The following is a 21,708-nucleotide window of genomic DNA, read 5'->3' on the forward strand; positions in this document are numbered from 1 at the left end:
TACAAACTAAAGCAAGACAGATTACATGATGAAACAAAGTAGTGTTATCCCTATTTTTACCAATGGGGACAGGCAGAGTGATTTACCAAAGATCACACAGTCAGTAGCAAATCTAGGACTTGACCCCAGAGTGCTATCCCAGTGCCTTATCCACAAGACCATCCTTCCTCAATGTAAATAAATGAAGTGTCTTCCTGTCTCCTGTAGCTGAGTGGATTATAGCTTTAGCTACAGTGAAGGGATGGGCAGTCAGGATGAGCAGTTCAGAGAGAACTAAATGTCATGTTAATTCATATGAAAAGGAATGTCTCTTGTGGTGTCTTTTTTAGCAGCCGTCTATTGGTTAAGTAATTTTCCCCATGATAGATAATAAGTCTTCAATTCTGAGGCACTGCTGATCATCTGCCCTCTAGATGAACAGGCAAGTAATTCAGTTTGTGAGCAGAATCTGAAGTTAAATCAAGCAGAGCTACTTACTGATACCTGAAGACATACAGCAGTTAGTTGCTCCATGAAACCAAAGGCTTGTGAATGCAGCTGGGAAACTGTAGCTGATGCATGAGAAATAGAAGCATTGTCTCATAACAAATTAATTACATACAGTTAAGGCCACAGTGGTGGGGCGCCTAACATGCCTGTCAAGTGTTTTTGAAACCTTACTTCTCAAAATCCATGATTTTTCCCTTTTGCAGTCCATTTTCCGTGCTGCCCTATGCCACTTGAAAAGAAGCTAATTGTGTATTTGAGCGTTACTGGATAATGCGGACAACAGAGCTCGGCAACAACAGCCAAATCCTTTCTACCTGCCTATCTTAAATACTGCTCCGGCCTTCATTACTGTAGTCTCCAAGCACCTCACAAGCTATCTTCGCAACAAGTAGGGAAATACTGTTATCCACATTTTACAGATGTGGAACTGAGGCATGAAGGCCCAAATCCTGAAAGCACTTAGGCTCCTAACTTGCAGTGAAATAATGGATGTGAGGAGCCTAAACACCTTTGAGGATCAGAGCCTAAGGCCTTGGCTACACTTGAGAGTTAGAGCGCATTAAAGCAGACCCGGGTGCCCTAGCTCACTCTCTGTCCACACTGGCAAGGCTCGTAGAGCGCTCTGACTCCACGGCTAGAGCGCTCCGGGTACTCCACCTGGGCGAGAAGATGAACGCTTGTTGCGCATTGGCTGAAACACCCGGGCCTCAGTGTGATCGAGGTGTTGCACTACTGGTCTCCAATCAGCCTCTGGAAACTTCCCATAATCCCCTTAAGTCAAGTGGCTACTCTTGTCATTGTTTTGGAATCGCTGCAGGAATGCGGATAGGCCCTTTGAAAGCTCCGTTTCTGACAGCCGGCTGCTTATCTGCTCCGGGACAAAGCAACCATTAGCGTGGAATGCTGTGTGTGGGGGGGGATCTTCTGCTGTCTGAACTTACAAGACACATGCTGATATGCTCTTAGCCCCTCCCCCCACATTCCCCGTCACACTCCACCCCAATCCCCCATTTGAAAAGCACTTTGCAGCCAGTTGCATGCTGGGATAGCTACCACAATGCACTGCTCTCTGGCCGTTGCAAGAGCTGCTAATGTGGCCACGCCAGTGGCCTTGTATCTGTCAGTGTGGACAGACTGCAGCGCTTTCCTTACTGCGCTCTACGAAGGCTGGTTTAACTCAAAGCACCGTACACCTGCAAGTGTAGCCATGCCCTAAGTAACTTGCCCAAGGTAATGCAGGAAATCTGTTGAGGAACAGGGAATTAAATCGGGTCTCCCAGGTCCCAGGCTCAGCACTGGGCCACCAATTTTGCTGTTATACCAGTGGAACCATGCTGGACTCAGGGTTGCATGAGTGTAACAGAGAGCTGAATTTTGGCCACCGGTGTCTGCTTGTCCAAAGAGTGAAGATCAGATTCCTATACAATAATTCCTTGCTAGGTGCCTTGTGCTCTCTGTGCTGCACTCCATAGAATAAGCAACTGTTTGGAAAATAGTTTAACAAAAAGGCCTCCAAGCGATTTGTGACTCTTCTCACTCCGTTGCTACAGCTGGAAGTCCCTAGTCCAGATCTTAGGTCTAGATCTTGGCTTCAAACCACAGATGGGAGGGGTGGCTGAGGCGGCTTACCCTGGTCGCAGCTTGGGAGATCAGACATATTCTCTTGGGGTGCTGAGGGGAGTGCGTGCAGCTTTATCTGTGTCTGATTCTTTTAACAAGTCCACAGCGGTGGCTGTTGCTGTGCCCTTTGATAGGGCTGGGAGCAAAGGGTGAGGCTTTGGCCCTGCTCCAGTGTTAGTCAGTCCTACTTCCAACATTGAATTCAGCCCTGTGCAAAGGACCACTGCCACCTAAACCCAAATCCCGGGAAGAGCTCTGTTGATGATTTATGTGTGCAGGTCCCGCCATGCAGAGCTCTCTGCATGACCACAGCCTCAAGGCTAAAGTAATGCAAAGGCCTTATGCTGGCTTCCCACACAAGGTTGTGTTTTGTTTTCAGTGAGCAAGGACTGAGGGGAAATGCTTGGCCTCTGCATGACTCCAAGGGAAGCAAAGATCTGTGCACTCTCCATCCTCTTGTGCCTAGCCCTGTGCAAATGAACAATTCTTTGCTCCCTCCATTGCACAAGCGGATCTGCTGCCTCTCAGTGCTAGTCTGCTGAAATTCATTTTCTCTCTTTAAAGAAAGCATAGCATTTAAACTTTTGCTTTGGCTAAGAGATTAAACAAAAAAAAGTAGGTCACATTTGAGGCTACCAACCTTGACAGAGTCCCTTTGAGAATTCAGAGAAACATTTTGGAATGAAAGAGAATATGACTGTCTGTGTTACTGGAGTTTATGTTCACGGGTTGCTTGCCCAGACACACTGCTCTTGTTTTTTGTATTCTGATATGGAAAACCTAACCCAACTTAAATATGGCTGGTGGTCAATTATATTCTAGTGCCTTTAATGAGGGCATTTGATTAACATTGTTTGCAGCATCTGGCTTTGCTAAGTGATAATTATACAGTGGTATTGTGATTGCTTAGTTTGAAATTTAGCCTGATTTTACTAAAAAGAAATAGTAGCATTAATTTTTGCTTTGCAGTAGTAGAGGGTTTTTTTTAGCTAAATTTGCTGAAATTTACTAATTACAGAATGCTCCTGTTTAAAGTACTGGAATAATATAATCTGGGAGCTAATATCTAAAAGGATGTGATTGATCTAGACAAGGGGTTGGATTTTTAATAGGGAAGGGGAAATTGAATTTAAAAAAAAAACTGACCTCAATCTTTGTCCAAAACTAAACTTCAAGCAAGCCTTCTTTGGATTTTGAAAAATGATTTATGGTGTCACTTTCCACTTAATTTCACCTGAACCGTATATTGAGTTACCAAAGAAAAACTGATATGGCTATTCTAGGTTTTCCTATGCAGTTGGAAGAAGAAAAAATCTGGAGACTATTTGCATCCGATGAAGTGAGCTGTAGCTCACGAAAGCTCATGCTCAAATAAATTGGTTAGTCTCTAAGGTGCCACAAGTCCTTTTTTTTTTTTTGAGACTATTTGTGACACTGGCAGGCCAGAGGCCAGCTCTTGCCCAGGCTGCAGGCATTAGCGAAGAATGGGGACTCTTATAGGTGGAGACCAGACCAGTTCACCTGTATGTTAGTTTTGCTCAAAATCGGTATTCGTCTTATAAGAATATATTTAGTGTTTACACTCCATGAAATGCTGGTAAATTGCTGCATGCATTAATCTCACTTGCAATGTCTGTTTTCCGTACTATAAGGAAATAGGCAAGTTTTGCTATATAACTTTTGAAAATGTTTGCTCTGAACTTGTGCACTTGGGTATAGTTCAAGTGCTGATTTTCTATTTATAATATTGTAGTGCCCAGAGCCCCGGTCATGGACCGTTGTGTTAGGTGTGTACAAACACAGAACAAAAAGACATTCTGTGACCCAAAGAGCTTCCAATCAACTCCCTGTTAACCAAAATACCTTGGTATCCCTAAGGCTAATAGCAAGCAATGGCATCTGCCCTCAATTTTACAAATGCTTCGGGTATCCTCCGAGACTCTTGTAAGAATGATGTTTGCCTGTAAATACATCATGAAACAGAATAAAGAGACATCATGAGAAATCTGACTGCCTTGTAATGTTACTTAAAAGAAGCTATACTGAATATAGCAATGAAAATTAAATGCTTTAGTTTCTGCCAGAGGTGCCAGAATGGCACATGCCACATGCTAAAGATGCCTTTTCCTCCTCTGCTCCAAAATAATTGTCATTTAACCCATTTGAATTCTAACCACTGATTCATTAAGTAACTGTTTGTCCTTTTTTCCAAGCTGTTTTGCGCCAAAGCCAACATTTGTCTGTGTTCTGACTGTTTCTAGTTCTAAGTTGTAGCTGTTATGTTGCAATACTTTGGGGTCTCTTACTTCACTGGACACCTTTTCACTTGAAGGCAGTTAATGACTCCATTTGGCCCCATTTTAAATGCATAAAGCATTTTATTGGAAAACAACACTTTACTGAGAATTATTTAAATTCAGAGATACGTGACTATGTCTGAGGAACGAACAATGGTTTCCTACCAGATCTGTATTGCTGGTGGTCTTTTGGCTTTGTTTTTTTGGTTGTTTTTGTTTTTTGTAGAGGTATGTTGGCAAATCTGCATCTTCCTATTTCAGTATTTACAGGATGTCGGTTGGTATTAGTAAATTTCCGATTGCAGATTGTCTCTGTGATAGTAAGACACCTTCTATTTTACACAGGTATTTGCTGTGTTACACATATTGAATACAAATGTATAACTATTGACGGCTCCTCACATAATTTTCCAAAAAGTTACTTAGAGTGACTGAGTTGTTGTCAAAAGCACATCCAATTTTGTAAGGGGGTGGAGAGGGGGGGCTTGTATTTGGCCTTAGCAACCATGGCATCAAGAGAAAACCCTCCTGAAGCTGTTCTGGAGTCATTGTATTTCTACTGAAAGACGCTTGAAACGAATACTGGAGCAGTTATTCCTTACTTCGTATGGTCACAGGCGTTAAGCCCGGGAGAGACATTATGATCATTAAGTCTGACCTGCATAATGCAGGCCAAAGAACCCCATGCATCGACTCGGCCAGCAAGCCCAATCATGTCTGGTTGAGCTAGAGCGTATATTCATACTATGGGCAACCGTCCCCTGTTACCTTTCCTCTCACAGCATGAAGAGGGTCATTCATGAAGAAAGGCTGCAGAATGCAACCTCCACAGCTGTGAGTGCCACTTCCATGCTATAACCAGCTCCCACCGGCTCAGTCTCTTCACATGAGTTTTTCTTGGGTTGCCAGAGCAGAGGTTACTGAAGTCTCTACACAACCTCCTGTGCAGCAGCCCAAGCGCCCTATTTGGCTACTGGAGGTGGAATTCCTATTTGCCCCAAAAGCAAATGTTTGTGGGGGGCTGCAGGTAGCTTTGGGACTGGACTTGTCATTCAGACAAAACACAGCCATAGAAACAATCCACAAAGACAGTCAGATGGGTGAGTGAGCTAACAGGTCTTTTCCTGGGAATTAGTTGGGGAAAGCTTTGTGCCCTGTGTCATACAGGGGGTCAGACTAGACAATTACAATGTTCCCTGCTGGCTTTGCAATCTATGGATCCGTCTCTAACTCCTGTGGCTCAAACAGGGTCTAAATGTATCTGTTCGTTGCTGGGGCATGAGGTGAAGGTTCAGACACTCCTATTGCTGAGGCAGAACATGCTACAGAGAAATATTTTAATCTAATCACTTCTGATAGCGACTAGATGTACAGCTTTTAAAAAAAAAAAAACTTCCTTTCCTTCTTGGGCATCTGCCAAGAGATAATACATGGTGAACAAATTTGATAACTGAGACCCACAAAGGGCATAATGATCCTCATCAGTATGGATCCTGAAAAGAGTGACAAGGGAGAGTGTGAGACTTAGTCCTAGTCTACACTAGAACCATCTGGTGTGCTAAGCACCATATGGTTCCCCGAATGTGTGTGTGTAAGACCTCAGACCATACACAACTGCCCCCAACACAGCACTGATATTACATCCACCAGTGAGTTTCAGCTTGCTATAACCATCTGGTCTTCCTCAGTGCCCGTCTCTACCGATGCAATGCCACTATGGATGGCGATCGTTGATGGATTTGCCCTATCACATAGCAATCAAGTCATAGATTCAATACTGGAAATACAAGAATACGGGGAAGGAAAAAAAAAAAAGCAGAAAAGACCTTGGGATCATCTAAAGAATAGAGGGAAAATATACATCTGCTACTTTTAATATTGGGTCCAAAAATAGTGTTTTAATGTTACCAAAATTCCCTTTGGAACATCAAAACAATGTAGATCCCTGGTAAAGTAAGTTAGAACAAGCCTTTCTCCAGGTTAAAAAAAAATCTTTCTAGGCTGATGCAGCTCTCTGCCATGTCTCCAGGCTGAACACAGCCTTTGCAGCTTGGAAGAGGCCTCTGCCTAGGCCAGGTTCTGAAGCTAACTTCAGTTCCCGGTGAAGTCTTCGAAAGCCGGAGCCGGCCTCTGCCAAAGTTTGGATCCCAACCCAGACCCAGCTCTGAAAGACTTTAGCAGGCCTCTAATCAAGCTCCACTAAATACTGGCCAATTGGTTAACCCTCTCAGTGAAGTACCATTCTGTCTCAAGCCCCAGATAATCCTCCCATTACCATCCCACGCTGATAACTGCTTAGGTGGCCTGTCTGATCTGCTTTCTGCACTTCGCTGCACAGCAGTCAAGAATAGAGTGACCAGATCACAAGAGTAAAATATCAGGACACATGTGGGGAGGGTAGCAGCCACAGGCTCACAGCCCCCACTGGAACCATGGAGGAGGGGGACGCACAGCCGTAGGAAGCTATGAGGAGGGCACATGGCCCCAGCTCTGCCCTGCCCCTCAAGCCATGGGTCGGGGCGCACGGCCCTGGCTCTGTCCCCTGCTGCAAGGGGGGTGTCTCAGGGCTGCAGCGGGGGGTTGGGGTGCTGACTTGGGGAGGGAGTTTGGGTGTGGGAGGGGGCTCAGGGCTGGGACAGTGGGAGGGGGTTGCGGGAGGGAGTGCAGGCTCTGGGAGGCGCTTACCTCAGGCAGCTCCCCGGAATTAGCAACATCTCCCTCTGGGTCCTAGGCAGAGGCGCAGCCAGGCAGCTCTGTGTGCTGCCTTGCCCCCAGGAGTCACCTCGCAACTCCCATTGGCCACAGTTCCCAGCCAATGGGAGCTGCAGAGCTGGCCCTCATGGCGAGGGCAGCACGCAGAGCCTCCCAGCCCTCCCTGCACCTAGGACCCAGAGGGAGATGTTGCCATGGATCCGGGTAGGGAGCCTGCCAGCCTGATGCCAACCGGATGCCTGGCAGCCCTACAGTATCGAGACAAACGGTGTCCCGATCGCACATCGGTCGGGACACGGAACAAAGAGTTAAATATCAGGACGGTTCTGATTTTATCGGGATGTCTGGTCACCTAGTCAAGAATCCACTTTGCTGTAAACTGTGCATCACAGCTGTCCTCTCCACCAGCTTCTCCGTTGCTTCCTCAGTCTTCTCGTCTTTCAGGCTTCAGCCCACGACACCTGTGCGCTTTGCCTTCCCTTTACGGCCACCCGAGCATGCTGCTTTTGCACTGCTGCTGAGAAAGGGGTTGCTAGCAGTACACACACCATTGGGGCAGCAAGGGGGAGTCCGGACATGTGGGGATCTAGCACGTGATCCTGCAGGGCAGAGCCACAGAGAGGTTTTTAGGAGCCCGGGGCGAAGTCTGAATCTGCCCTTCCATTAGAATTATGACTGTGGGGAGGTGGACCATTGAAGCATGAGCCTGCACGGCATGCACCCTGCAGCAGCTGCTCCTGTCCCACAGGGCTGGGTCTGGCTTCCCACTTTGGGCATTGTGACCTGGCGGGTGGAGTTGCAGCACCACTCAGGTTTGGCTTGGTAGCCCCTTGATGGAGGGGCCACCAGGCCAAATGTGAGTAGCGTTGCCCCTTGTGCCAGGTTGCAACACCACTTGGTTCAGTGGCCCACTCAAATGGGGGGCCTGGGGCAAACTGCCCCTTTTGCTTCCTCTTCTGGGCAGTCCTATGGAAGGAATAAAGCTGCGGGAGGAAACCATGCCATGGTGGGAGTGTGGGAGTCAGACATCACTGTACATGTTGACAAAAAGGCCTCTCTTGACCTGTTTGTCCATCTTTTGGATTGTCTTATAATGGCATTAGTTGGGGAAGTTCTTATAGAATCACAGAATAGAGGGTTGGAAGAGACCTCAGGAGGTCATCTAGTCCCATCCATCCCCAGCTCTAAGCTGGAACAACACCAACTAAATCATCCCAGCCAAGGCTTTGTCAAGCCGGGCGTTAAAAAATTCTTCCTGAATTTGTGTTTTCTGCCATTCAAGAGAATGAGGTATGGGCTTGCCGAGTTCTGTAGATGGGGCTGATCACTATTTTTGCCTAGACAAACAAGTCCATGGTTCTTAAGTTGGTATGTTTAACTCTTAAACCGCTAATATCTGCATTTCTGCCATTTTAAATTGACCTTGATTTCTTACACAAAGAAAGAAGAGAGAGAAGAAAACAACGACCTGATTGTGATTTTCTACACCCAGAGTAATTGCAAGCTGGCATTGGCAGTTTTCTTATTACTCTGTTTTGTGAAGGAGCGAACAAGCATATTGGTTGGATAAGAAAGGTGGAGCACAAGAATTGTTGTCCCTGTATTGTGAATGTAATCTTTGAGAGGTGCGCTCCATGGTTTTGATGACCCGGTGAAAGAGGTTTCATCCCTCTGAAACATTTTTTTAACCTCTTTAGTCTCTCTACCCTTTATTACAAAGATTTATAATTGCACCTCTTCTGCATTTTTGGGAGGCACTGCTTACCAAGCACAGTCATACAGGTGTGAAAACGCAGTGGAATATAATTTAGCGCAAACCTAATTTTAGTCTCTAGATCCTTACTCTCCCCTTCAGAGTTTCCAATTGCAGACCTTGCACATTTGCTTGTTTGAATGCAGGTTTGAGATTTTTTTTTTAATGTAGTATCAAAAGGCGTGGGTCTTTGTTTCTTGAATTTGAGGTGTCATTAGTAGAATAAGATTGGGAGCTTTAAAGCCAGTGAGACATTTCTACTGCTAAGATGTCTAAGGTTTTGTGTGCAAAGAGAGCAGCTGTGAAAGCCAAAAAAAGCATTTGTGTTTCAATGTGGCAGAATGTGCTAACAGCCATCTGGAAGACTCAATAAAGGATAGGGCAGATATTGGTCCATAACCAGACTGGTCCATTGGTGCCATGTTCATCTGAGGATTTCCATTCAAAGAGAGATCTGACCATGAACTGGCTCTGTGCTGAAATAGCATCAAATGATCATGAGCCACAAATGCCATTAGGTCATAAGGGAAGAAAATTTAAAAAAAAAAGAAAAAGACAAAAGCACTTGCATATGTAAATCAAAATGCAAGCATAAAAAATTAAAAAAGCAGGAAGCAAAATAATCCTGTGTTTCTTCCAGATGGCCCAGCTTTTCTTCAATGTGCCATGTATAATCTCTGAAAACTGTAGCCAAGTGTATTGGTAATAAATTACAGGAGTGTCTGTTAAGGATGGGATTTGCAAGAGGCTAAGGAAGGTAGGTGTCTGAATTCCACTGATAGTCAAATGGAGTTGGCCACTTAACTCCCTCCTTTGAAAATCCCAGCCTAAATTACCCAGGTCAAATTGTGATTGTGAGAAATGATCTTTCTCTATCCATCACAGGTTCATCCTGATTTTCAAATTCCCCTCTGTTAAACGTTTCAGTATTATTTTTATCCTCCATTTTTGGAATTACGTGAACCTAAATCGATTCAACAAATCTCCAATTTATAAACTATTCTCTGTGAAAACTACTCTATTAAAGGAAAGGTACCATGAAAGCTACTCTAAATAGTAAGTACCGGTAAGTAGAATGGAAATGTCAGAACTAGCAGTCTGGGCAGTCATTTATATTAGTGCAAACTAGTACAAATCTTTAGATGACATCTGAGGTGTTATCTAGGCTATGATCTTGGGATGGAATTGGAAACCTCTGAAGGAAGAAGGACAATGTGCTAGCTCTTTACATACAGTGGCCCTATTTCTTTGTCATGTCTGGGGCAAGGTCCTCACATTAATCTACCAAAGCACCTCCACACTGGCCTGGAGATACAATGTCTAGGAGTCGGAGGATAACTTGCATCTCTCTGCACGTTCATTCTGTCGCAGCTACATTGAGATTACCAACAAAGAATGTCACGTGGTGATGGTGCATTTTGGCTTAAGACCACTAATTCATTTCACCTGTACAACCAAACAGCCAGCATCTGTCTGATCACTAGAGTCCCTCAAAAATGCTCTATATTTTTCATTGAAATTTTTGAATGAAAAAAAAATTCTGTGGATTTTTCAGTTTTATTATTAAAAGAAAACTAAAATCTTTTTCAGTTTTTAACCTCTCACACACATGCGCTCTCTCTCCTTGTTTTTTTCACTAGGAAGAAAGAATAGAAGTGTGTGTGTGTATGTATGTGTGTGTATATATATATATATATATACATTTTTTTCTTTAAAATTTTAATTTGGGTAAAAGTTATTTTGCATTTGAAAAAAATGTTTTGATGAATTTTTTTCCCACTTCTGTTGCATGCTACAGATCTGGCTCAGATATAAATTGATGACCTTTGGATGAAAGACTCTGTGTAAAATTACCATTAGGCTCTGAGCAATTCAGTTACCCCCCTAAACTGTTCTTGATTCCTAGACTTTCTAAAACTATGTTTTTAATGCAGTTTCTGTATTTATTTGTTTTTTTACAGCTCTAGACTGGAAAAGGCTAACCAAATTACTGATTTAAACTTTTGATTATGATTAGCTCCTTATGTGGAGTAACAGCTTCAGGTATTTAAAAAATGAAAATGCTTGGAAATGTACTTAAGGCCCAGATGGAGGCCCAGACACTGAATGTGCTTAACTATACCAGCATTCCTACTGAGACAATTTGTGGTAGTTAAATAAAGCATGTGCATAAATGTTTGCTGGATTGGGGCCTAAACCTGGAAATGCTAGCTGCAGAGCACCTGCAGTTGTTATGTAATAAGATGCTTCGCCCCCACCCTGCCCCACCTTCTCTTTATCCTTCACTTTAGCAGGACATAATTCCATCACAAAGTTCCCACTGTGATGTTCTTCATGTCAAAAGGAAATGAAACTCTGTCAGCGTGAGAGGGTGATGTAAAGGATGAAAGACAAATGGGAAATGCTCTCAATGCCAGGTTATGGCAATGATATATTATTAAGGCTATGTTAGGAAATAATGCCAAGCCCGTTGTTCTGCTGTTAAGCAAATGTTACAAAAATGCCAGTGTGGGTCTCTGCAACTGGTAGGATGGCATAACAATTCAGTTGCCACATAAATTTATGTTTCACGGGGTCTAATGTAGAATGTGCTCTGGGGTGGGGAATTATCTTGCATCTCACTTTTTAAATGACAGATTGTGTGTTAAGGGAGCAGGTTCCTTGAAGATTTTTAACACCGATGGCTAGAACTGGTGGAAAGATGCTAAGATCTGGGAACGTTTTTTCTTGAATTTTTTTCCACGCAAAGAAATAATTGTCAGATTTTCTGACAAGACTCACTGACGGTGGTTGTTTTCACTTTGCTTTTTCTCTCCTTTTCCCCTTCCGCCGCCTCCTTCTTTTACCTTCCCCTCCCTTCACCTTTTCTCCTTTTGCAAGTAAAAATGCATGTCCAGTGATTTGCGGGGGGACTGAAGGAGGAGAAAAACAATTGGAGAAACAAATTTTAAAAATGGGAGGGATGTTCTGACAAACGCCCAAAGACACACAAACTGGACAGCTAAAATAATCCCTCAACATGTTTTTGTGAAAATATTTTTAATTTTAAAACCATTTTTTAAATAATTTTTCAGCCAGTTCCACGGCTGGAGAATGGTGTTCTGTAAGGCCGTTGAACTCCGGGGACTAAGCCCGCTGTGCGTTTGCAGGATCGGGGACCAGGTGGTCCGTGTCTCTTTGGCAAAGGTGGGGGGTTAATAGACGGGTCAGTTTGCGATTGGGTTTTTTGGGTTGAAAAGGAGCCTCACAAATGCCTCAAAGCTCCAGAGCCCTGTCGGCATCAATGCAGCTGCCCTCTAGGTCCCCTGGAACGGGGCTGCACCCCGCCAGCCGCTTGGAACTCCCCGGTTCAGAGCCACCGGCACCTTCGCCGGCTTCCCAACTCCATAGTGTGCCCTAAGCCATCAGCTGGTCCCCTGCACCCCATCCCTTCGTGCCCCCATCGCTCGGGCTCCCCTTAGCCCCTCTCAGCCCTGCGGGGACCTTTCCCTCCACCCTGCCCCAGGCTCTGTAACCCGACAGCCTCCCGCCCCAAACTCACATCCCCACCCCGGCTCCCCTCGCTCCTCAGCTCGGCTCCTTCCCCCTCTGAGCCCCATGCCCACTGCCACCCCAGCCCCTCCCGGGCAGCGCCCCTCCTTAGCTGCTCGCCTCCCCGCGCGGGCCCCGGGGCGCGCCCTGGCCTCCCCAGCCCAGCGCGCCCATGCCCGGGAAGGCGGGGCAGAGGCGCCCGGCCCGCCCCTCCCTTGCCTCCGCCCAGCGCGCTCGGCTGGCGTGTGCCTCAGCCCGGCGTGCCCGTGTGGAGGGAGCGCAGCGCCCGGCTCCAGCCCCGGCTCCTGGGTGGCTTCTCCGGGCGCGCAGCGGTCTTCAAGCGGCCTCTGCGCGCAGCGGCGCCTGGGCGCCTTGACGCGCTAGCCGGGGAGGGCAGTGAACTTTTGGGCGTCGGGGGCAGAGGCTTCGGAGCAGCGATGGAGGCGGTGAACCAGGTACGGGGAGAGGCGGCTTGGGGCAAGGGCCCGGGCCGGGGCTGGCTCTCGGTCTGCTCCATGATCCCGTCTTGTGTTTGCTTTCTCCCTAGCTCGCCTCCACGGGCACCTTCCGGGCGGTGAAGGAGCCGCTGGCTTTCCTGCGGGCGCTGGAATGGGTGAGTCGGAGGAGCTGGCTGGGGCGCGCCGCGCAGGGCAGAGGATGCGCCCTGGTTGGGCGAGGGGCTTGCAATGGGGCTGGGGGCTGCAGCTGGCTCCCAAGTGCCTGGAGCGGGCGAGGCGTTTGCCGGCGCTGGTGCCGGTTCGTGTGCCGGGGCCGGTCCCCTGCTGGAGAAGCCCCTGCCGCGCGGTCTCCCCGTTTCCCCGGGGCTTGGGGAGGGAGAGACGTGCCTCGGCGGTGGGCTTGGTGCTCATCAGCTAGCTCCGACCCTGGCACGCCGAGTGCTGTTGTGTTCTTCCAGTTCCTGGCCATGGACTCCTGGCCATGTTGAAGGCGCAGTGGTCGGTGTGTATGCGCCGAAGCCCTTCTGTCTCTGGGGGGGGCACAGCCTGGATCGCCTCCTCCAGCCATGCTGGAGTGGGAGGGTGGAGGCAGAGACTTTCCAAAAGTGTAAACACAGAACAGGCGGCTGCGTGCACATGTTCCCCCTCGCAGCGAGCTAAGGAAACGGGTAGCGATGGACAAAGGAGACTTGGAAATGAGGGGGAGACAGCAAGGGGGAAAGGAAATAGGGGCTGGGCTGGGGTAGCTCACACCATCCCAGCTAGCTTCCCCCGTCACCCTAGCTGCAAAGTTCTTTGGATTCTAGCACCCTCCCCTTTGGCTCCGCTCTTTGGCTGTCGTCTCCTTCCCTGCCCCCCAGATCCTTGCACACAAATAGAAGGGGAGGGAGAATTGTGTTGTTTTTTTCCATTCTCCATTAAAAAAAATCTTTATTGTACATTTAGCAAATTTGTCTCTAGGCTGAGCTGCAAAGGAGGCAAATAATGGGTTAGTGGCCACTGTTTCTCTGATCGTTATTCAGAGTGAAATCTGCAGGTCAAATGACACCCACTGCCAGTAGGTCTGAAGGAGAAGGAGAGGCTGTCTGAAGGGAAAGTTCAGAGCATGTCATGTAGGATTAATCACATTCGCCTAACGCTGAGTGGCTGGTAAATGTCAGATACATGTATGTTTGTGTGTTATACATGTGTGTGTAGATTAACATGTAGTGGGATATAGCAATCTCCTTTGAAGAGGTATATTTTGCTGTTTCGTGCATTTTTATATTCAAATTGCAAATTCGATATAGTGTTTCTGAATCCAGCATTTCAATGTGCTGGAAGAATATGTATTCATATTGCTCTGTGCTGCTTGGGGACATTCTCTGCAATGATTCTCAAGAGGCGCTCTGCTCTTGTATGTATGTGTCTGTAACAGCCATGCTGAGCATTAGTGCTTCTGGATTTCTGGGGAACTTGGAACATCAGGTTTTGTATGGCAGGGGCAGGGAGTCCTGCCTGCATCAGTTTGTTAGCAGGGCCTGGGCACCTGTGAAATTTTTAAGGAAAGGGTGTTTTCTCTTGCTGAATGGGTATTAAATGTAATGGGCGGTCGTGTGTCCCTGTTATAATGTCACTCCTGACCCCATTTTTTATATGGATAATTTAGGCCAGCCAGGGGATAAACAATGGGAGGCTTTTGGTGCTTTCAATCATTACGACTTGTTTTCAAAGCTTACTGTAGTTGTGAACTGGAAACATTGGTATCTAAGCTGTGTGTACAGCTTACAGCTTCCCTTGTGGTATTGACCAAAATGACCCTCCTCTGATGGCTGTCTGGAGGCCTGTGGGAAATGAGTCGGGGCTCTTCGTCCAGTTCCTTATGGACAAGTGTCCTCATCATAAAACTTGCCCCCCTTTCTTGGCGGTCTCCGTACAGCTCCCAAGCAAGGACCAACTCGGTCTAGAAACTGGGCCTCCCAGTTTCACGAGATGGTTCCTCTCCATCCATTAGGTTCTTCGGGCAGTGAGTGGAAGCCTGCACTGCTGCTCTCAGTGCTGAATTTGTGCTATGACTAAAGAGTGGACTTCATTCTCTAGGGCAAACCAGCCAGCACTAACATATGACAGCAAGCTCTTGTGGTCACGGGTGACATGCAAAACAAGGGTGTGGAACTCTTTCCCTGGTATCCTGTGTTCTTGCCAGCATATGAGTGTTATAGAGAGACATCTCTTGACTCCATTGAAGTACACTGGATTAAAGGGAGCTTTATGCATTGAGAGAGTGGGCAAACTGTAATCTTTTGCTAACATGTCAGAGGGGTTGGGAAATAATTGTTCATTCTAAATAGATGTATGTGAAACTGAAAGTGCTGTTCAGTATCTGATGTTTAAAAGAGTGTGGATGATTTTAAAAACCTTTCATATGATCCATTTTTCTGCTTTTCCCAGTTTGCCTCCCCCCCAATCTTTTCGCTCCTCTCTGCATCTCCCCTTGCAGTCCTTTCTCCCTGCCCTCCTAGTGCGTCTGCACTCTCTTTTATTCCCCACCTCTTCTGAACATTCATTTGTTAAGCACTTTAATTTTAAAACCAAGCACTCCTGCAGATTCTGTGGCAGCTCTCAAATTCCACAGCGGCACTTGATCAGAACAGTCAAAGTACAGCGCTAATTGCTGGATTTACAGCTGTTTCATTTTGGATGTTGAATGGCGTGTGAGTGATTTTTGTTTTATGCAAAAAGTGCTGACCACAGTGGAATTCATCAAAGCTGCTCATGTTGGTAGTGATGAGTTTTTCAGGACTTTATAGTCATAAACTATAAGGAGGCCTATCCAGTGTTGTGTGTTGGAGATTTGATAGTGGAATTGTAATGCAATAAATTGAACTTTAAAGTATTTTTTTAAAGATTTCAAAAGAAAATTTATATAATTTTCTGATGCCGCCTTTTTGCTCCTTTATGACGTGTAAAGTAGGCCTAAACTTTTTCTCAGCAACCACAAAACTCATAGCTTTTTCCTGATTGTGTTGTTTTTTTTAACCTTAGCAATATTAAGAAATGTCAAGTCTGTTCTTTCCTGATTTTGCTGAATCAGATATCTTTTTGTGCGCTGAGCTTTCTCACCATTGAATTGAACAGGCACTGGGAATCTTAACCACAAACATCCTTTTCTCCCAAAATGTTGCTCAGATTAGCCAAGTAGGCGTGTGTTTATTTAAAGAAATATTCTGAAAATAGAATTTTAAGCAGCCTGACTAGCAAATCACTCCCCCTGTCATTTGTTCCTCTTTTGTGATGTCATAATCCCACTAGTTTTCCAGTCAGAAGGGGTGTTCCAGGAGAGACCAGGTTTCAGTTTCTAAAGTGAAAAAGTAGTAGGAAACATACCGAGGTGGGGAAAAGCTCTTTATATATCATAAAGAAGCAAAAAAAAGTACCAAACTCCTTTCCTCTCCCCCACCCCGCCCCTTCTGCCTAAATATGTCCCACTCGAGCCAGAAATTGCATTTGTGCATATGATTTTTCTGTGGAGAAATGGTGTTCTTCGCTTCCTGCTCTTACTGATCGTGTGGTGTTACTGTGGGATATTGAGCAGCTGCCATGTTTCATCGCAGAAGCGTCTGCATTCTGGGGAAGGGGTTTGATTTTTACAACAAAGATGATAAAGAAAAGAATAACACGCGGATATAGGAAGTCAATCCTGTCTATCTGTTCATAAAGAGCTTTGGGAATCCTTCAGCGTGGACAGTGCTGTAGAAACACAAGGTGTTATGTTTATTTACTGAGATGACTTTGTCTTGATCTTACGGCAGACAGAGGGAATTAAACACCCTTGATATTTAGAAACAGGCCTCTCTGTTTTACTGTGCCAGATACAGCAGTCAAAAGTTCAGATGAGCACATTTTAAATGTAGTCCAGTCACAGCCTTTCATTGCTGTCAGTTAGGTCCCTAGAGAGAACAGTTTATAGGCTAAATTCATGATAATCAGTAACTATATTTATTATAAATACTGATTGCCACAGAGCTTTTGGAAGGGCTAGCAAACCTACAGCCCCATCACCACTGGAGAAGTAAGCACAAATATTTATAAATCTAGGTAACTGGTGGAATGGGTTTAGCGTCACAACCTTCTATGTCCACATCAAAAAAACACCACACAGCTGGGCAAAATTCAGCTTACATGCCAATCTTTTCTAAGAGGAGGACACAGACCTTGAAAAGCAGGGCGGTAGCAGACTGATGCAGGAGAAACTTACCCAAAGTGTACTGATGTGTGGTTTCTCTCTGTTTTCCAGTATCATCTTTTGATGAGCACCAAACATCTAAAGAGAGAATGTTGCAAAAGGAAGCATTTTAAAAAGGGCTGATTTCTCTGGATAGCGATGCAAGTCTGTGTGTAATATATTTTTATTTATATTTCTCATGTACATCATCAGCTGCTTTGTAATCTCATTTCAAGCAAAATTATGGATTCAGGGGATTTAGAGACTAAATTGATTTAGGTCCAATAAAAGAAAGATGAGAAAAGAGGTTTGCAAGAGACTTTAACTATTAAGCAATGGAGGTGGATATTACTGCCAGTACAGAACAGTAACATTATAACATTGACAGATATATAATTCTTTGTGCAGTAAGACAATTAAGAGTTGCACTGTCTGGATTTTATATATTTCACTTTTTTGAGCTAGTGTCAAAATGTTGGAAAGACTTCTTTAAAAGCAGTTCTGTCTGTTGTTCTTTCTTCCCTTGTTTGTTGTTGTTAGAAACATTTGCATGAAAAGAGGATATTTGTTTCTTAAGGATTCATCTGTTTCTGCTGCTTATTTCTCTCATTGCAAGCCTCAGCAGCCAGTTGCGATGTCACAAACAGAGCATTGCCAGTCAACTGAGAAATAGCTCTCGTACATGTGTTTCTGCCAACAACAAACAAGTTAGGAGGCAAGGAAAAGCAGAATTTTCTCTCAATATAGATATAGACACATATATGCTCACACCCATATATATGGTGCATGTGTATATACACAAAAATATATGGCATTATTGTAGGCAGAATTATTTGTAAATACAAGGTTTTTCCAAAGTACTTCTTAATGTTAGCCAAGTCTTGACGGATTTCTGCTTTTTCTCTGTCATTTGCTACAGCGCATGCAAAAGTTCATCCTCAAACGTGAAGTAACTTCTTGACTTTTTTATAATTCTATCTATAAAAAACAGTATGAGTCAAAGTATCATTTTTAATATCTACACCCAAACAGTGAAATTGCTGCAGGTTTAGGAGCCCAGGGTGCTATGATTGCCTTGGGCTCAAATAAATTTGTTAGTCTCTAAGGTGCCACAAGTACTCCTTTTCTTTTCACATTTATATTGTTGTTTTTAAAGCCGACGTCGTAAACTCAAGTCTGGAGAATCAAGTGTCATGTTAGCCTTGTCTACACTAGGCTTATTTCTGAGTTTTCCCACCAGTTCAGCTTCCCACGTAAGAGCCCTAATGTAGAGAAGGTGCTAAGTACCTTCCTGATCTGAACAGGATATAGACAGCACCTGGCTACCTGGAGCCCTTTCTACACTCATATGGTGGCAACAGTGGGGCCATTTTTGACAGAAAAAGCCTGGTGTCGATACTCCCCTAGAGTAAGCAGGTGCTGTTTTTACCAGGGAGGGACTAAGTCATTTACACTAAAGGACAAATCATAAGGCCAGATTTTCAAAAGTGCTCAGCGTGTAAACCCACCTCCCAACATTGCTACTGGTAGGGTTACATGGATGTTTAATTAATTGGTATTTTTACAGCCTGTTAATTAGTGACAGAAAACCCTGCAATGTAAATCAGAATGGGTATTTTAATCTGCCCACACTGTAATGTTCTGAAAAATGATCACTAGGTGTTTTGGATGAGACAATTGGCATTTGGACATTAAAATGCTTAGTGAACCTGAGATCTTTAAAATGAAGTACAGGATTTATGAGTTTAGATAATCATTATATATGAGCATCTTTATTATATGTGGCTGAGATTTGCAAAGCTGTACAGGGCAACTGGACATCCAACCTGCCCAATTTCTAATGGGAATTGTGCATTCCAATTCCCAAGTCATCTTCAGCACTCCATTGGTCAGCTGATTGGTCAGCATGCAGAGCCAGGGCAAGGCTGCTTCTATCAGTCTGTCACAAGTCACATTTGCCTTGACTCTGTAGCCTTTTGATTATGCCTTGCAAACATTACATAGATCTATGATACAAAGTTAAAGCTCTTGACAGACTGGTAGCAACAGCCTTGCTTTTGTCTCAGTGACAAGACGTAAATTCAGCTGAAGCTGTCCAGAGCGGAGTGCCGGTAAATATTTTCAACCCCTGTGGAGTTTTATAGCATGCTGGGGGCAGGAGGAATGCGGGTGGGGGGGTGTAGAAGGGGGGGAGAAAATACTCTGAGAATTTAAGCCCTGCTCAATGCTGTTAGTCAGCTGACCCATAGAGTGTTTTAGTCAGATTGTTTTGCTTGATATACGAAAGGACATCGGAGCTGAATGCTACCAAGTGTGTCCTGAAAAGCCATCAGGAGAGATGGGCCTAGAAAAACATGTCATCCTGGATACTTTGGGTCATGAGGTAAAGGTTAGCATCTGTTTTAATTAAGACATTTCTGGATAGCAAGTTATTCTACAGACTGTATTACAGACCCATAGTTTTTAAAGCAGCCTCAAGCCATCCTTTACATTTCCCTGTGCGAGTTTGATTTCTGCCTTCCAATAAGGAAGCTATCCAACCACCTGATCTGTGCAAATGGGGAACTTACAAATGGAGGGCCTGTAATGGGAACTGTGTCAGATGGACCGCAGCACAGAATTGTTGAGGTCAGCAGGGCTACACATAGATGCAGGGATTTGCCAGGGTTGGGGCCAGGCCAAATGGCATACCAAGTGAGGAGCATCTTCAGTCCCCCACCGCCCATTTGTTAAACTTCTGAATACCTTATCTTTTTATTGCATTTGTAGCCCATTTCACGACTTTGCATGGTTTTTACATGTATGATTTATCACTGTCATATAAGACCATACATTTGCATGCTAGGATCTGGTAATCTGTATTTATTCATGCCAAGAAGTAACGGTATTTCTTTTATAGTGTTGCATAGATAGGGGTTCGATAGAGATCTCTGGCGTCTCATTAAATATGTCCTTTATTAGTAGCTACTCACACTCTTCAAGTCTTAAAACACAAGTAGACTTTCACAATTACACAATAAAACAAGGTTCATAATATCGCAGCTGGGCTCTCACATCACTTCGTTCTTATATCTCACTGACTGATTGGTGAAGCCATTCACCTTAAATACCCGGGAGGGCCTGGCTGACAACAGTGGAGGCTCAGGGAAAATGTAGTTCTCAAAGTCTGGAAGGTTTCACAAGGTTCTATAAAGGTCCAGAACATTCTAGGAGGTTAGTGACAAACAAATCTGCATATGGAATACTGGAAACATGTCAAACATTCTGTTTTCCCTTTTGTCGCTAACAACAAAAATAGCAGTCGTCTGCCCCTAAATCCATCCCTAGTCAGGGCCAGAAGAGGGATATTTGACCCTCATGCATTTAGAGCAGAGGTTTTAACGTAGCCTTGTTGTCTGCCTGGTGATGCTTACACTACACTAGCAGCCAGATACTCCGTTATGAATTAGGCCCTGACTAAAGGTTGTGAAGCTGTGTCCCCTTCCCCACAGATCTGACACAGGCAGGGTCAGGGAGAGGGATACAATAGAACATGTGTCAAGCTGTCCTTTAGTGGCTCAAAAGCATAAGTAATAAGAAGCAGGGTGCAAACACTAAACTGGTTGTGAGTTCTACACTTAGATTTCACCAACCAATTATCAAGTGTAAATCCCTCACACACTATAACAGCCTTAATGTGGAGTCACAGACAGTCCCCTTGGGTACTCCGGTCTATCTTGCTACCCAGGTAAGCTTGTCTCTCTGAGGGCTGGTCCCTTTCACCAAAAGTCACGATACTATTCAGGGTGCTCCCAGTCCCAAAGGACTAGTCACTTACCCAGGTCAGTTGCTCCTTAGACCTCACACCAAAGATGATGCTTGTAGCAAATCCTATCATAATCTATCTAAAGATCCATTAACTAGGAAAAGGAAGTAAGAATCTTTTAAAGGTTAAAGCAGGTAAACATGCACACACAAATGAGTTACAGTTTTAAGTTTCAAAAGGTAATAGAAGCTTGTATAATAAGCAAACTCTATGTCCTAGGGCTACCCCAGGCTTAACACTGAGGATCTCTTGTTTAGGCCTAGAAAATCTTGCCCTGGAGAGTCCAAGCAGTATAGAGATACAGTTCCTCCTTGCTAGGGCTTTTTATTCCTTCCCTCCTTCGGTTTTGCGTTGCAAACTTAGCGGATGGGAAGAATCCACTTGCACCTCTCCTCTTCATGGGGGGGGGGAGCACTCAGGGAGAAAGAACAATCAACAAAGTCTTTTGTCCTCTGATGTTCGGCAATAGTTTGTCTGGTGTTGATGGGTCTTTTGTGTGGGGCAGGACCTAATGCCTTCTGTTGGAAAGCCAGCATTTCACACTCATTCATGCCCCTTTGCGGTCTAGTGATTTGCCCCGTCACGGAGGCTGACAATGCAAATTTACTAAACTGGGAGGAGTGGTAGATACGCTGGAGGGGAGGGATAGGATACAGAAGGACCTAGACAAATTGGAGGATTGGGCCAAAAGAAATCTGATGAGGTTCAATAAGGATAAGTGCAGGGTCCTGCACTTAGGATGGAAGAATCCAATGCACCGCTACAGACTAGGGACCGAATGGCTAGGCAGCAGTTCTGCGGAAAAGGACCTAGGGGTGACAGTGGACGAGAAGCTGGAT

General features: G+C 45.0%; 1 protein-coding gene across 1 annotated transcript in view; it reads left to right on the top strand.

Moving 5' to 3' along the window:
* Positions 1 to 12,638: 12,638 nt before the first annotated feature.
* SYNPR (synaptoporin) overlaps positions 12,639 to 21,708 on the top strand; it is a 175,586-nt gene continuing 166,516 nt past the window's right edge. The window contains exons 1-2 of the mRNA XM_073350984.2: positions 12,639 to 12,857; positions 12,950 to 13,015. Of these exons, the coding sequence (XP_073207085.1) occupies positions 12,840 to 12,857; positions 12,950 to 13,015 (84 nt within the window). The 5' untranslated portion in view covers positions 12,639 to 12,839. The remainder of the gene's footprint in view (positions 12,858 to 12,949; positions 13,016 to 21,708) is intronic.

This window comes from Lepidochelys kempii, chromosome 7 (assembly GCF_965140285.1).
Source record: "Lepidochelys kempii isolate rLepKem1 chromosome 7, rLepKem1.hap1, whole genome shotgun sequence".
Taxonomy (NCBI): domain Eukaryota; kingdom Metazoa; phylum Chordata; order Testudines; family Cheloniidae; genus Lepidochelys; species Lepidochelys kempii.